The sequence below is a fragment of the Eublepharis macularius genome, chromosome 11, assembly GCF_028583425.1.
Source record: "Eublepharis macularius isolate TG4126 chromosome 11, MPM_Emac_v1.0, whole genome shotgun sequence".
Lineage (NCBI taxonomy): Eukaryota > Metazoa > Chordata > Lepidosauria > Squamata > Eublepharidae > Eublepharis > Eublepharis macularius.
The window spans coordinates 35213203-35229017 of NC_072800.1; the positions used below are offsets into that span (position 1 = coordinate 35213203).

A 15815-nucleotide genomic window follows, 5' to 3' on the forward strand; every position below is an offset into this window, starting at 1 on the left:
GAGAGAGCTCCTAGAAGCCGTGACTGACCCAAGGTCACTCAGCTGGCTTCAGGTGGAGGAGTGGGGAATCAAACCCCATTCTCCAGATTAGAGTCCCACCTCTCTTAACCTGTATACCAAACTGGCTCTGCTTTTTAGTGGTCTGCTTTTTAGTGGAATTAGTGGCCACATTTAACCTCAGGTTAAGTTAATGAGCAATCAACTTACATACAATCGTGTGAACCAGCTGAGTTGAAATGCTTGTGTTTTTGATGGTTATGGCTTTGCGCTTGTTTCTCTGCCATTAGGACCAGGTGGAAGTACTTAAATGTTAATGATTGATTATTTACTTTATTTCTTTTCTGCCTTTCTCGCAGAGACTTGAGAGAGTTCTTCGGAGTTATAATAGAGTATCCCGTATGTAGCTAACAAGGCAATAAAACTACATTATTTCATTTTATTTCATTTACTGGATTTGTAGTCCGCTCTCCCTGCAAAGCAGGCTCAGAGCAGATAGCATACTGATTGAAAAAATACAATATACAATAACGATGAAAATTTATAGCATTATATACAATGTAAACAATTAAACACTGGTAGCAGCAACAGTGTAGTTATGATTCCACAACCCTCCTTCAGCAGCGCTTATGGTACAGTCCCACACATAATCATCATGGGTCCAGGGCAGTAGATGGCAACAGCAGCAAAAGGATTAAAGAACAGCTTAAAGAACAATTAAATAAAAACAATATACAATGTACAGTGCTGCATAAACTGGATCTCACAATTAGAAAATGTTGAAGTATATAATACAGCCAGTAAAAAAATGCAGTATAAAAGGACATTGGGAGGGAGCCACCTAAGCAATTAAATTAAAACCTTCTTACCTAAATAGATTCTATATAGAAAGTTCATAGAGAATTCCATTTACTACAATTTCCTTTATGAAAGTTACTTCCTGAGCAGTTTTGTTTTACACATTTTGCAAAATAATAGAGGTGTGGAAGCCTTCCTTATCTCTTTAGGTAGCTCCTTCCATCAGACGGGCTCCAAAAGCTCAGGCATGGACTGCTGTTGTTTTTGCCCTTTTGTAGGGCAGGCACCTTCAAGAGGCTTTGCTCAGATGAACAGTTTGCTCAGAAATAAAATTAAGCACTTGGTGTCACTCATCAGTATTTGTTGCAAAAATGTAACACAACATTTGGTTTAGAGCCAAGCTACAAGTGACGAATGACACTTGAACTACGTGATCAAGTGGAGCGCAGGTGAACACGGAGGAATACACGTGAGTCTGTTCACTTGCCATTCAAGTGTCATTCGTCACTTGTAGCTTGGCCCTTAGTGAATGTTCCCTACAGGAGCATTTCTATAGTACATTACTAACACTTGCTGTTCTGTTTTTCTGAGATAGAAGGTGGCACGTGTCTTCAAGGGAAAGAAAATGCCAGGGCAGATGGGCAACCGCTTCAGGACAGTACGTGGACTAAAGGTAAGGATTCTGTAAAGCTGTATGTGGAACTTTCTCTGACTTGATATAGTGGCATAATTGCCTTTCTTTGAATGCAAATATCAGTCCATTTCAAACTATCAGGATACTGAGGAGAGACTGCTAGTGGCTTCCCTGGATTCTACCACCTCCCGGAGAAGCCAGGGGGACTGACTGTGATTCCCCAAATATTGTTAGTGATGATAACATTTTTCCATTTTTAAAGCTATTTTGAGAACTTCTGTTGATATATTTTTATTTAAGCAATAAACAATACATAAAAAATAAAAACAAAATAATCTAACATACAATCCAAACTAATAGTACATATAAACAAAAAAAGAAAGAAGGGAAGGTTGGGGGAGAAGAAAAAGAAGACTAAGAGAAATAAAATTAAAAACTAATTAAACTACAGGCAGGGTTCCGATTTTCTCCATGACAAATACGTATCATTTTCAAATTTTCACTTACTCTACGTTAAGAATAAAAGCTCTCTTTTTTCTAAAGTTCATATTCCTTAATCCATAAATCCACATACCATCAAATCATTATTACCTATTTCATGTAAAAAGTATGAAAAAGGTTTCAATTCAACCAAAAATAGATATTGTCTTCTCTCTAATCGATGAAGTAAGTTTTGCCATTGATGCAAATGCCTTTATCAATAATTCCTCCATTGTAGGCAATTTTGTAGTTTTCCAGTTTTGTGCATACAATAGTCTTGCTGCCATAATCATATATAAAAATAGAGTTCCAAAACTTCTTTCCAGCAGACTGTCCATCATTCCCATCAAGAAAGCCTCTGGTTATAATTGTATTTTAATCTTCAAAATCTCTTGAATTAATGATTGTATCTGTGACCAAAAAGTTTTTGCTTTCTTACACGTCCACCACATATGATAAAATAACCCTTCTTGGTTAGCACATTTCCAGCATACATTGGAGTCATATACCAACGATACATCATCTTGTGAAAGTTCTCGTTAAGATTGGAGCTTAATGTAAATTTCAACCCTTTTAACCACATGTGTTCCCATTGTTCCATTAATATATGATGTCCAAAAAAATTTGCCCATTTAATCATACATTCCTTCACTTGCTCTTCTTCTTTCTCAAACTTCAACAAAAGTTGATACATTTTAGAGATAACATATTCATCATCTGTACAAAGGACAATTTCAAATTCAGTCTTATATTGTTCAAAGTCATAATGCCTCTTGTCTGACTTAAATCTTTCCAAAATGTGCATATAGGAATACCATTGACAAACATTTCCTCCTGCTATTTTAAGAACTTCTAAAGTTGAAAAGTGACTGATAAATGTATTCTGTAAACTTAAGGATGCTTCAGTACCTAAGAGCAGTGCCTCACATGGTGGAGTGCAGGTAGAATTCCAACTCCTGCCATGGAACGCTACTGAGAAAGAAAGGAAGCACCAAGTTATGCTATCTGTTTGTAGCTGTGCACCTGTATGGGGCTGCAGCCTTGACTCCTTTGCCACCTCTTAAGGGCCTCTAGTGAGGACAGCACATCTCCTTCAGTGGCATTCTCTGGTATTTATTTATTTAATTAATCATATTTATATCCTGCCCTCCCCATGAGCAGGCTCAGGGCGGCTCAAAACAGTAAAAGAATAATACAGTTTTTAAAAACACAGTAGAACTACAAAAATTAAAAATCACAAGACCTAAAGGTCAAAAGCATCAAACATCAAATAGTAAAACTGCAATATAAACAACTACAGGCGCAGCCATGATGTTTATATTGCAGGTCGGCAGGGTGTGGAGCACGGCAGTCCAGGGGAATAGAACGCCAGCCCCTCAATCAAAGACCCAGCAGAACATCTGTGTCTTAACGCTCCTGCGGAACTGTAACAGATCCCACAGGGTCCGGATCTCCAATGGGAGTATATTCCACCAGGCCGGAGCCAAAGCCAAAAAGGTCCTAGCCCTGGTCAAGGCCAGGCGAACGTCCCTCAGGTTGGGGGCCACCAGTAACTGCTTATGGGCAGAGCACCAGGCTCGGGGGGAACGTAATGGGAGAGATGGTCCTGCAGGTGTGTTGGTCCCAGTCCATTAAGAGCTTTAAATACCGAAACCAACATCTTGAACTGAATCTGGAACTCAGTCAGGAGCCAGTGCAGCTGGCACAGCAATGGATGGATATGTGCCCTAAATGGGGCTCCTGTAAGGACGCGTGTTGTTACATTCTGGACCAGCTGTAACTTACGGATCAAGCCCAAGAGTAGCCCTGGGTAAAGCAAGTTACAGTAATCTTACCTGGAGGTGACCATTGCATGGATCACTGAAGCTAGGTCTTGAGACAAGAGAGAGGGTGCCAGTTGCCTGACCTGACCTGGTAGGAGTGAGAATCCTCTCTGTGTCCCATTGTGCAAGTTGCTACTGACACCCCCTACAGACCAATCTCCCTGTCAGATTGCACTGTGTTTTATGTTACTCCATAGCCTGATTTTCTTTTAGATTCATATCTATCCTCCCTAACTCATGTGGCTTTCCCACCCAGTACTGTTCTCTTTAGCATCCTTTGGGGGTTATAGTTGGCAACTTATAAAACCTGAATATGTTTGGGTTTCAGTTTAAATATTTTAATCTTTCAGGTCTGGCGGGTCAGTGTGAAGCACAACATCATATATGTAAATGGAACTGTCCCAGGTCACACAAATTGCCTGGTAAAGGTAAGTTTCACTTTTGAGCTATTCCATGTTTTGTAGAATCTGATGTTCTTAAATATTTCTTGCCATAGGGTTTAACCCTGTAAACTGGGTGAGTTTGCAAAAGGAAGATTTTGCCATCTCCTCCCCCTGTGCTCTCCCAAAGCCACTCCTTGGGGATGAGGACCTGAAAGGATAGAGAGGGTGCACTGAAGTGTGAACAATTGCTGGCAGAAATTATGTCCCCCTGCTCATACACACACATTTTTGTGTGCTTTTCCATGGCCTGTAAAAGGTGGGGAAGGGAGATACTTATGGCAATTCCCTCTCCTGGCTGTAGCCCCTACATCACGTCCTATGCCATTTTTGAGAACCCTCAGGGGTAGCTTTTTGGGGCACCAGGCAGGGGCTGCAGTGAGAAGTGTCTAAAACCCTTTCCCACTAACTTGCTCCATTCAAGGTCCATTCAAGACTGACCCGGAATACCTAGTGCTTTGCTTCTTTGAAGAACTCTTCTTCCATTATTAAAACGGTAGGGAGCAGTGATAGTTAGCATGTTCAGGTAGTAGCAGGTGTAAGTAAAGTAAAAGCTAGTGATGAATATCCTAAGGGCAGGATTTTCCCCTCCTGCCACAATTTCAGTTCCCTGCTTACTCCACTGCACTGGGGTTGCCCGCAGGAAATTAAAAAGAAGAATATAATCTGGGTTCAAAGGAATAGGATATGGGCCTGAGTGTAAATTTACCCAATCTTGAAACAATCACTGAAGTGAAATTGACAGATGCAAGAAGTTTCTGAATAAAGTGAACCAGTTATTTTTAAAAACACACAGACTGAGGTAAGTATTAACAATGCATCTGGAGATGCACATTGTTAAATTTGACTCTGTGTGTAGCTCAGGGGAACACTGTCCCATGCAGGTTTCTGTCACTTCAGCAGAACACTCTGCCACCACTCAGTTATATTACGGCCCAGCAAAATCTTGCTGACATAACTGCAACACTTGTGTACACATGCAGTGTAGTCCTAAGCAGAGTTAGTAGGCCTAAATTCATTGAAATGTATGGGCTTAGTCTGGAGTAACTCTGTTTAGGATTGTGCTGTTAGTTCCCTTAGCAAGGAAACTTAGCCACAGATCACTCCTGTCTTACTAAACCTCGAACTCTCATCCTCTCTCAACCTTCAAAAACTTAACTTCCCCCTGCCAGCTCCTAACTCTTCCCTGTACAACTCCTGGTGGTGGATTGGTTGCTGTGTGTCTGGGGTGTTGTTCTTATCTCTGCCTATTACAGAGGTTTTCAAAGAAGCCTGTGAACAACTAGGGTGTTACATCTGCAGATCATGTTGACAACATTACTCGTTTTTAATGCATAACTGAAGGCATGAGCCAGAAAAAATTGAATACGCTTCAGCTTTTAAGAAATCTTCAAAACAAATACTGCAGTCCTATGCATAGCTACTGCATAGACGGTATGGTGGCTTCAAATACCTGTGATTTAGGGCTTAGGTAATGTTATTATTGCATCAGTAAAGCTAAGCTGGTTTGGGCAGCTGGATAGGTGAGAGGCCGGGAACCATGCAGGCTGCTCTGATAACCCAAAGGATGAGAGGGATGCAGGAGGGTTGCGTTGCTTCTAATGTTTTTCCTGTGCAGGGAAGATAAAAATGCATAACATTTGTTACTAAAGATGCACGCTTCTTTATAAAGAATGTAGCAGTGTCTGTTTCACTTCAACTCATGCTATTCCAATATGTAGGAGTAGTTCACACAAGGTGCCTCTGAGAACTCTAGCAGTCTTGGGATACCGTTTTTCTGGGCTGCTTCTCTGTACTTTGATTTGCAAAGATGCACTGAGGAAGAGTGAAGACAGCAGTACAAACGTTTAGCTGAAATCTAAGCCAGCAATGTGTCTTGCTGAAACAGTGGTGTTATGCCAAGTAGTGAGAAAAAGATGTTGAAGGTGCTCTCTTGCAACCTCGGAGAAATTTAGCAGTTCTTGAGTAATGTGTGTATTTTGAAGCATTGGTGCTTGGGTGGTTTTCACTTATTACATTGCCTTTAAGAAACAGAACTGAGAAAACTTGTAATCCTTTCCCATGTCGTCTTTGGTTCTTGATAAGAATTTAGAAGGGGGGCGGAATAGAAGCTGTCCTTTTGTATGCCTCAGTAAATAAAGGTTTGAAATCAATAAATGCTGAAGATGTTTTTAAAATTTAAATGAAGGTTGTCTCAATACTACAAAACCAATCAAGTCGTTTTTACTTGTGTATTCTTAACAGCATAGTGTGAAGTAATATAATTGGCATTTCTTCTCTTGGACTGCAGACCTCTCAGGTTCAAATGTCAGATTTAGATCATGCAAAAAAATGAATCCTTTGTGTTTTTCAGATACTAAAAAAGTGTGTATGATAGCTCATAATCTGTTCTGTAGGTTTTTATTAGCATACTTAACGTGTTTTGGCAACTTGCAGATGCTGGAGTTAAGTATTGGATAATATGGACACCCTAAAAATATACTTTAAAAAAAGCTTTACCTCTGACATTCCTTCCGGTTGTGGGGCTGTGGGCTCTGATTCAGAGAGCTCGCTTGGATGCCCTCAAGAGCTTGCATGTGCTACCTGCCAGTTCCCAAGGCACACTCTGCCTTCTGGCCAGAGTTTCCGAGCCATCTATTGCGGTGGCTGCTGACTGGGGACATGGCGGTGAGAGGCAAAAAAAAAAAATGCATTACTCCACTGAGACTTTATTATCAGCTGACATAGGTATTTATTCCAGTCATTATATGACTTCTCTAAGAAAGAAACTACTTTTTATCTCAGAAAATGTTCTCTAGACCCAGTACCGTGTCTATAATCTGGTGTCACTTTATTTTCTAATATTGGCCTCGCTTATGTATTTTTAGCCTAGAACTCTTACATGCACAAAGCTGGAGGCTCACCAGGTTTGCGTGGCTTTCTTGTTTGCATAGCAGAGATAAGCAGGTGCGAGATACTGGGTTTCTCCATTCTGCTAATGGAGGTGATTTTCTGTGGTGGAAGGGGGCTTTTCCTAATGCTAGGTGCGCATCTTGCATTGAGGGGAGGCTCCTCCTGCCAGAGGAAAGCACCTTTACGAGTGGCCAGACCCTGTGGAGCTATTCTCATTTTCCCTTAGGCTCAGTCCTTGCCCTTTCATCGTCTTCATCCTTTGCAGTCATTTTCCATTCTCATTTAATTCAAGGAAGACAGCAACCTGGAAATAAAGTTTGAGGAGTCCTTGACTCAGCAGTGCTCTAGTCAGCAAACTTACAAACGCCGGGAGCTGAAAAATGCTGAGCCAATCCTTGCTTACACAGCTAGTGAAATGCCTGCATGAAAAGAAGAGAATGAGATAGCTTGCAACTTGCTTGTTATAAGCATCCCTTTCTGTGTCACAGAAATCAGGGTCGGCTTATTGCCGTATGCGTTTCAATGCTATTGGATACATTGTGTGGAATAACATTTCTCCTGAATGTTTACATCATGATGCATTTGATATGATTAATACCACCCGCAGCATGCAAGTGAGACACAAGGCCGGGCATGGGAGCTTTTGCTGATGTGCCGCCATCCACGAGGCCTCTGGCATAGTCCAAGGGTAAAAGCTCTGCTTGTGTGATTCGACCACTCTGTTTTTGTAGAGGATGGATAATGCAAATAGTGCCTGTTTATTTGTAAGCATTTATGCAGCCAGGGAGGATTTCTCCTATGTGCAAACACATGTGCAGTGTATAAACTCTGTCACAGTGTAAGCAGAAATTTGGTAAGCAAATTCACTCTGTCATTAAGCATTAGGGCTTTCTGTTTTATCCTTATGGATCTATAAATCCTTTCTTTGAACACTGTGCATTCCATTGTGGTAGTTTATTTAGTTTATAAAATGTATATTCAGCATAAATTCTGTAGAGTACTTAAATGCTGTATTGTGGCAGAAATGTCCTGTGGGGGAGTTCAGGGGGAAATCCCCCAGGTTTGGGAGAAGAAAGTGGATTGATCTAGAGACAGGAGTGACATGGGCAGTGGAAGGCATGCTGGGCATGTGGTGGGGATCAGCTCTTCTCATCTGTTGGGACATTCAAACTGGATAGAAGCCTTCTCATGAGCAGCGGCCTGATGGCTTTTTCATGAGCACGGCAAACAAGGTATGGAAGGAGTGTGGCTGGGAGGCTACATTCAGAGGCAAAGGAAATGGGAAGGAAGGAACTTCATGGCGCTCTCAAGGGCGGGGGGCGGGGGGGAAGCAATGGGTGTGAATGATCCCTTCTGGCTGGCACCAGTCAAGGGGGACCAGGCTTGCCCTGTCTTCTTCTCCCTGCTCCCATCATTCCGCTTTGACTAACCTGTCCTAAAGCAGTTGAAATATTCAGAAAGGAGGGCCCAGTGTGAGCATTACTTACCCTTTACAAATCTGTTTTTGAAAAAAAAATTCAAGGATTTCAGAAGGGTTAGGTTAGTACTGGTTGATGCATGCTGCTAGCAGGAGAGAGAGAAGAAAAATGAATGAGGAGGAGAGCAGCAGGACTCTTATCTGGAGAATCAGGTTTGGTTCCCCACTTCTCCACTTGAAGCCAACTGGGTGACCTAGGGTCAGTCACAGCTTTCTCAGAGCTCTCTCAGCCCCACCCACTTCACAGGGTGATTGTCATGAGGATAATAATAACACACTTTGTAAACCATTGAGTTTGGCATGAAGTTTTCCTGAAGAGCGGTATATAAATCGAATGATGTTGTTGTTTCCAGTTAGCAATGTACAATCTCCACTAAGTGAACACTCTGGGAAAACAGATGAATCTGAAATGAGTTCTAGCCTAGGAAAGCTTGTGTTACCGTGAATCTGCTAGTCTTCAAGGTGCCACAGACCCCTTTTTGTGTTGTGTCAAAAAGAGATGAAGTCAGTATTGGCTTCAGTCTCCCTTAGCTCAAGTCCTCTGCCTTGACTCTGGTTCACAGTTACTTTCCAGCTCCAGTCTTGCCTCCTCTCCAGACTCCTTAGTTTTCAAGCCAGTATCTTTGACATTAGTAATCTTTACAGACTTCCCCAGCCAGCTGTGAAGTCTTGCCTTCAGGAGTCATTCTCTGTGTTCCGGAGTGTGCCTGTGTGCCTTAAGGATAACGCTGATTTTATCGTGGTTGGTATCATGGTGCTGTGGTCATGCAGCACTTTGGAGTTAACTACTCCCTTTAATCAAACCATATCGAAGCCTTTAAGTGCAGAGCACGTGGTCCAGCACACGTTTTTCTATTGCCAAATGATTCAAATGTTAACCTGGGTCACTCAGATGGAAACACTTTGAGTTGGGAAGCTGTTTTGGAGTTTGGTGCATTTGGCTGTATATAAAAGACTGCTTTAAACTTCACCGCACTGCTTTCAAGGTGGAGGTAGTATTGTAGGGAAAGAATGTTATTGCGTGGCCAGTGTCGTGTATTTGACATACACCTTTTATGTTGACTTTTCACGCCTTCCCTTCTGCCCAACTGCAGGTCACAGAAGACTGTAAAAGGCAGTGGACAATACAAGACATTTAAAATACCCACATGGTGAAATCTGTTATCACAGTTAAATCTTACCTAAAAGCTTGTGGAAATAAAACGATCCTCATGGGTCAAAGACTCTGTCTGGGGAGGAAGTAATTATGGTGTCCCCACAGAATAAGTTCTGCCCTCATACAATTTCATTTCCTATGGGTGAATATCCAATAAGAAAAGTCATTCCCAAGATATACTGGGCCAGGCTGCTTGAGGCTTGCAATGATCAAAATCAATTATCTTGAATTGTGTCTAGAAAATCACTGATTTATCCCTCTAAGTTTTGCATTGGTCATTGTTTGTTGTTCAATTATAGTTTGTTTCAGGTACAAAAATCTTGATTTGATATAACTAAAACACTAAAGAAAAACAATGGTACATTTTGTTGCTGATAAGATATGCATAAAAAGCACAACTCTAGTGCATTGATACCCTCTTGGTTGCTTGGCAACTATTAAGCCACTGTGCACCTTGGAAGATGTACATTTATAGAAAATGTTTGATTTGATATAACTAAAACACTAAAGAAAAAAAATGGTACATTTGACTTGATATAACTAAAACACTAAAGAAAAACAATGGTACATTTTGTTGCTGATATCTTGAGTGCATAAAAAGCACAACTCTACTGCATTGATACCCTCTTAGTTGGTTGCTTGGCAACCATTAAGCCGCTGTGCACCTTGACAGATGTACATTTATAGAAAATGTTTTTCCCAGTAGACTTGAAATGGTTTAAATGAATGGTTTTAAGTTCTTTCTGAAATCCTAAACATGCCATCTTACAATTGAGCATTGATGTATCTCTAGCTTAATCAGAGCAGTGTTTTGTGCTCAGCCCATGTAACTGAGGCACTTAACTGTTTTCTGTTCAGCAGAAAAACGTATCCAAAAGTAGCTTGTTTCACTTAAAAAGAAGGAGAAAGATGTTTGCCTTAATGACCTATTTGAAAGAAAGTAACATTTGCAGCATGTTAGTTCTGTGTTCCTTAAAGGCCTTTTGAGCTCTTGTTACAGTGGCATATGACGCCACATAGCTTGGAGATAGCAAGCAGTGTACGTTTTTTCTGTGCCCAAAAGCAGGGTTCTGAGTAATGGACTCGTGTGTTCTGTACTAGGAATATGTTCTGGGTATTGACAGATTAACAATTTTAATTTGGGCCATGTTTTTGACTCCTGGCTAGACTCCTGAAGCTAGGCCAAGCATAATAAAAACATCAAGAGCACTCATGTGTTGTCTCATCTGCCTGCATTGATGGAAGTTCCACCTGAGCCCATCAAATGAGAAATACACCCTTAGAAATGCTGTGCTTTGCTGTAGAGTTCCTCCGGCTGTTGTAGCCTAATTTGACAGGAAGCTGTGGTACAGTCATTGTTGGCTTTTCTCGGAGCATAATTGGTACATAGGGTTACATTTTTATTTTTAAACCTCAATAGGTCCACTATGTTAAGACAAAGATGCAACTTGCAAGGTTGTTCTTTTAATGTAAACAGCTCATTGGAAAATGGTGGACTGAGACACATCACTCACCTTGGCCAGATTCTCCATCTTAGCAGCCACTCGATGCCCCATAACCCTTTTGAGAGGAGCATTCCAGAGCAAAGAAGTCCTGCAGAAGCAAACTGAAAATTTCTGTCTCCATAGAAGTTTCATATCAGAACATTTTTGCCGGGGGGGGGGGGGGGTGGGATCCAAACTTGCATACTTTGGAAATAAATACACATGCCTGCTTTGTAAGCATCTTGCGCCTGTTCTTCCAGATATAGCCTGGAGCTTTGCTAAGCTGTATATTGAGCTGTGGCTTCACCTTCTTCCTAAGCATCAAGCTTGCTACCTGCTGAAGCAGTTCTTGCTGATTATTTTCTGCTGAATTGCTCGTACTGACAGCTACGCTGACAGTAGCACATAGTAGTGTATGTGTTTTTCTAGGTGTTGGCAGGGCATTATTACTTTGCTAGACAAAAACCATAATAAATCCTAGTTGACTTTTCTGATGCACCTATTCCCCAGACACGTGAATTCTGTACAGATTTTATTGCAGGGACACATAACAGGTTCTTAAAAGGGCTTCTTAACTTGAAGAGAAGGCTGATAGTGCCCTGAGGTAAAGCCTTGATATATATGCCCTGCTAAAGTAAGCAGAGTGCATTGCAACTAGATCAAGGTACTTTCTGTAATAGTAGCCTCCTCTCTTTAGGCATTTACTTGTCTGCTCAGATGAGTTCTGGAAGGTTAATTGCAGTGCAATCCTAAAAACACTTCTCTAGGAGTGAGCCCCATTGAAAAACGTCAATAGGATTCAAAGTAGATTTGCTCTCTAAGAGCCTTTTTATTTTGGCATCTACTTAAGCAAGTTATTTTGGCCAGGTTGTTCCCTCTGATATGTGAATTTGCGTAAGTTTGTTTCTTTACAGGACTATTATAATATTCTGGCTTGTATTTCCTTTTCTTCTTATACTTTTCCCCAGAAACATCAATTCATATGTGGTATTTTTAGCTAGCTGCAGTCACAGATTAGATTTCCAAAGGCTCTAAAGTTACACTTATCTATTAACAGTCTCTAGAGGCAGGTAACAAGTGCCTCAGTGCTGTCCTAAGCCAGTCAGCAATCCTACTCAAGACTAATCAATAGAGCTTACTCCTAGAAAAGTGTTGTTAGGATGGCATGTGTTGTTCACTTAGTTGTGCTAGCAAAATTGGACATACAAAAGTACAGGATGTTCCTGAATTCTGCCCAATGCGGTGGATGAAGACAATCAGGAGATGCTAGGGTCTTTCTTCTGGTAGTGATCTGTTCCCACAGAGAGATGCAAGGTCTTCTGCCTTTTTTTTTGTTAAGGTTTTTTCCCCAGAGGCTGCATGCTCTGAGACTGTGTGTGTGTCATGGCTTCTTTTATTGAGTCAAACCAGGGGTCATTTCGTAGAAAAAGAGCTAGAGGAACTCATTAGCATAACTCATTAGCATATGCCACACCCCTTGCCATCACCAGCAGTGTGTCATTAGCATAACTGATTTGCATATACCACACCCCGACATCCCCTACCCTGGCTGTTTTGGACCCAATCCTGGCCATTCAGGGCTGAAATTGGGCCCAAAATGGCAAAAGGGGGCTGAAAATGGCTGAAAAGGGGCCCAAAATGGTCAGGATCGGGCTGCTGCTGAATGGGAGAGTGATCCGGGCCATTTCAGCCCCAATCCAGGCTGAAATGGGCCCAAAATGGCTGAGAGTCAGGTGGGCAGGGCCACCTGACATGTGACCTCTTTGGGGAACTGCTGGAACTGTGTTCCTGCGTGTTCCCCCTCGAAATGAGCCCTGAGTCAAACCATCTTATTTTACGCCTCCTTCTTTTCCTACTGCCTTTGACTTTTCCTAGCATTATTGACTTGAAGTTGCATGAGAAGATCTCGCAATATGGTGGTTTGCAAGCCAGCACCACTTCTCTTCCCCTTCCTCCTCCCTTCCCCTTGAGTGTGGAGAAGAACCACTTTGGCAGATTCCTCTTCAGCGTTTAAGTGTTAAGGAAGCCCATGTGTTTTTCTACTAGAAAAACTACTACTTTCTCTACTAGAAAAAGTGTTTAACACAGTTTGGGCCCTGCATAGTTAGATTGTCAGATAGCATAAAGTTGACTGAAAGCGGAAAAGTGGTTTTTAAAAAGTGGGAATGCATAGAATTCCAGGAGAGAGAAACAATTTGGCAATATCATCCTATCACCTAAAGTTTCTTCCTCCAGTACTCTCTAAATGGGAGCGTGTTCCCGTCTCCCTCTCTCCTCTCTTTTTCCTTTAATTGAATTTGAATAATTGACCGTCCGCTGCTCGCAACATTCTGTCTCTTTGGAAGCATTTTCAGTCCTCATCTGACTGGATTTTTCTTTTTGGTTAACGTACAAAGCCATATTTTCTGCATACCTGTGAAGTCCAGAAGTAGGCAGAGAGCCCTGCCTTGTCTGTGGGTGGCACGATTTAGCTGTTTTCTGTATACACATATTTTCCTATTAGATATAGTGACATTTAGAACCAAAGACAGTGACTACATGTTCAGTCCATTAAACGCTGCTTGCTTCCCAGCTCTGATGATACAAAATGCTGAAAGAGCACTGTTTGGACTTTCCTCCTGGTGATATTTGAGAGTTGCAACTTCCAGAAAGCTGAGCTGATTTTTCAAAGTAATACATTTCTATTTTATACCCAACATAATTGGTCTGGGGAGAGAGAAGAGGGCAATTGTTACATTGAAATATTGCCAGGAAGGGTCCGAATACTACAAGGTCAGAGACTTTAGTTGATTCTCTAGTTGTAATTTTTGCAGAGCAACTTTGCTGCCCTTTTTCATATCTTACCCCTTTTGCCACTGTGTTCTAGGTCACTGATTCAAATTTACGTGCCTACCGAGACTACAGCAAGAACCTGCCTTTTCCCACATATTTTGCCGATGGAGAGGAAGAGCTGGCTGATGAACTATACGATGAAGAAGTTTTCCAGTTCACCGAGCCCTCCATTGCATACACTTAGACACTGACATCTTGAGGAATGGACTGCTTTCCCATCATAACTGTCAATTTGGAAGCGCTAAACAGGAAGTCCTTCATGAAGTGCCCTCTGATATCAACCGTCTGTCCATTCAACTTTGGACAACCTGCTGTTTTGGTCAAATGCTTTTCCCTGTGACAGCTGTTTTTAAAATTACTTAATCGTGTATAAATTGGGATGCCAATAAATAAAGAGGGGCTGAAGAATGGAGGAGAAAAGAAAAGACGATCGTACTTGTTGTCGCTTCTTAAAATGAACTCTTCCCCATTGCCATCCAAACTGATTGCTTGTGGTACATCTATAGTAGTAAAACCACTTGCCTCAGTCGTTTTAAGAAATTTAATTTTTTTTAACAGCTGTTTTTCTTAGCATATCAACAAAGATATTGTTTAAAGAAAAAATAAAAATTAAGTTAACCTGATTATCCTGGTTAAGCGGAAGTATCTAGTCTTCAGTCTTTTGTATCCAGGGCTTCATTCCCTCGGGGAGTACCATCCATTATAACAAATACAAAGACTATTAAGAAATTACATGAGTCCAAGAAGTGTCTTATCCAAAGATAAAAAAGGCACAGGCAAGGAACCTCTTCAAAGAAGAAGCTCATTATCAGTTTAGTTTGTCCTATTTATAGGGTTTCAGAACATTTTCTTAATAATAGTTGCTTCAGATGCAGAGGAGTTAGCCGTGTTAGTCTGTAGTAGCAAAATCAAAAAGAGTCCAGTAGCACTTTTAAGACTAACCAACTTTATTGTAGCATAAGCTTTCGAGAATCACAGTTCTCTTCGTCAGATGCGCATCTGATGAAGAGAACTGTGATTCTCGAAAGCTTATGCTACAATAAAGTTGGTTAGTCTTAAAAGTGCTACTGGACTCTTTTTGAAGTTGCTTCAGAGACTCCAATTCTTGGTTAACATTGTCTTTATGATTTCATATACTAAACAAGGTTATCCATTTTTGAAACATCTTGAAACATAACAATAGCTAGTTCATTCTTGCTACTTTTTGTGTCTGTGTAGAATTAATGATTTACAAGTTTCTCATCCGAATATCTTTTGGCCCTCCACTAGTACATCTATAATATTGCCAGTTTCTATGAAGTCATACATTCCTCCCATTCTCAGATACTCCCTGCATATGGGCCTCGGTACACTGTATGTATTAATATGAGTTCGATGGCTCTTCTGATCTGCACAGGGCAATACAACCGTGTCACTCTATTGTTTTATGCCCCTCTCCAAGGTTATTTTATTCTATGCCTCTAAACTCCCTTTGTAGCCTATCTAGTTATGGGACCGGGTGAGCCCTGTTTCTGTGCGCATAGGTGTCTTGAATAACTTTCTTGGTCATATCCAGTAATTGTTCCTCTATAGTTCCAATTATATCCATGACAGCACATTTCTGTGTAAGAAAAAGGATCATCCTATAGCAATGTCCATGAAAAGAATCGTTTAGAGCAGTGGGTCTCAAAGGGTCATGGGGGAAACCTTTATTGATTTCTCTATTAAGGAAACTCGTGCATGGTTGTCACAGAACCCCAAAGCATTGAACAAGATTCTTCAATGTCCTTCTGATAACGCTTGTTGATCACAGGAGGGGCACA

General features: G+C 41.2%; 1 protein-coding gene across 1 annotated transcript in view; it reads left to right on the forward strand.

The window, feature by feature from the left end:
* MRPL3 (mitochondrial ribosomal protein L3) overlaps window positions 1-14655 on the forward strand; it is a 39828-nt gene extending 25173 nt beyond the window's left edge. The window contains exons 8-10 of the mRNA XM_054992140.1: window positions 1391-1468; window positions 4083-4160; window positions 14048-14655. Coding sequence (XP_054848115.1) covers window positions 1391-1468; window positions 4083-4160; window positions 14048-14197 — 306 coding nt within the window. The 3' untranslated portion in view covers window positions 14198-14655. The remainder of the gene's footprint in view (window positions 1-1390; window positions 1469-4082; window positions 4161-14047) is intronic.
* Window positions 14656-15815: the final 1160 nt, after the last annotated feature.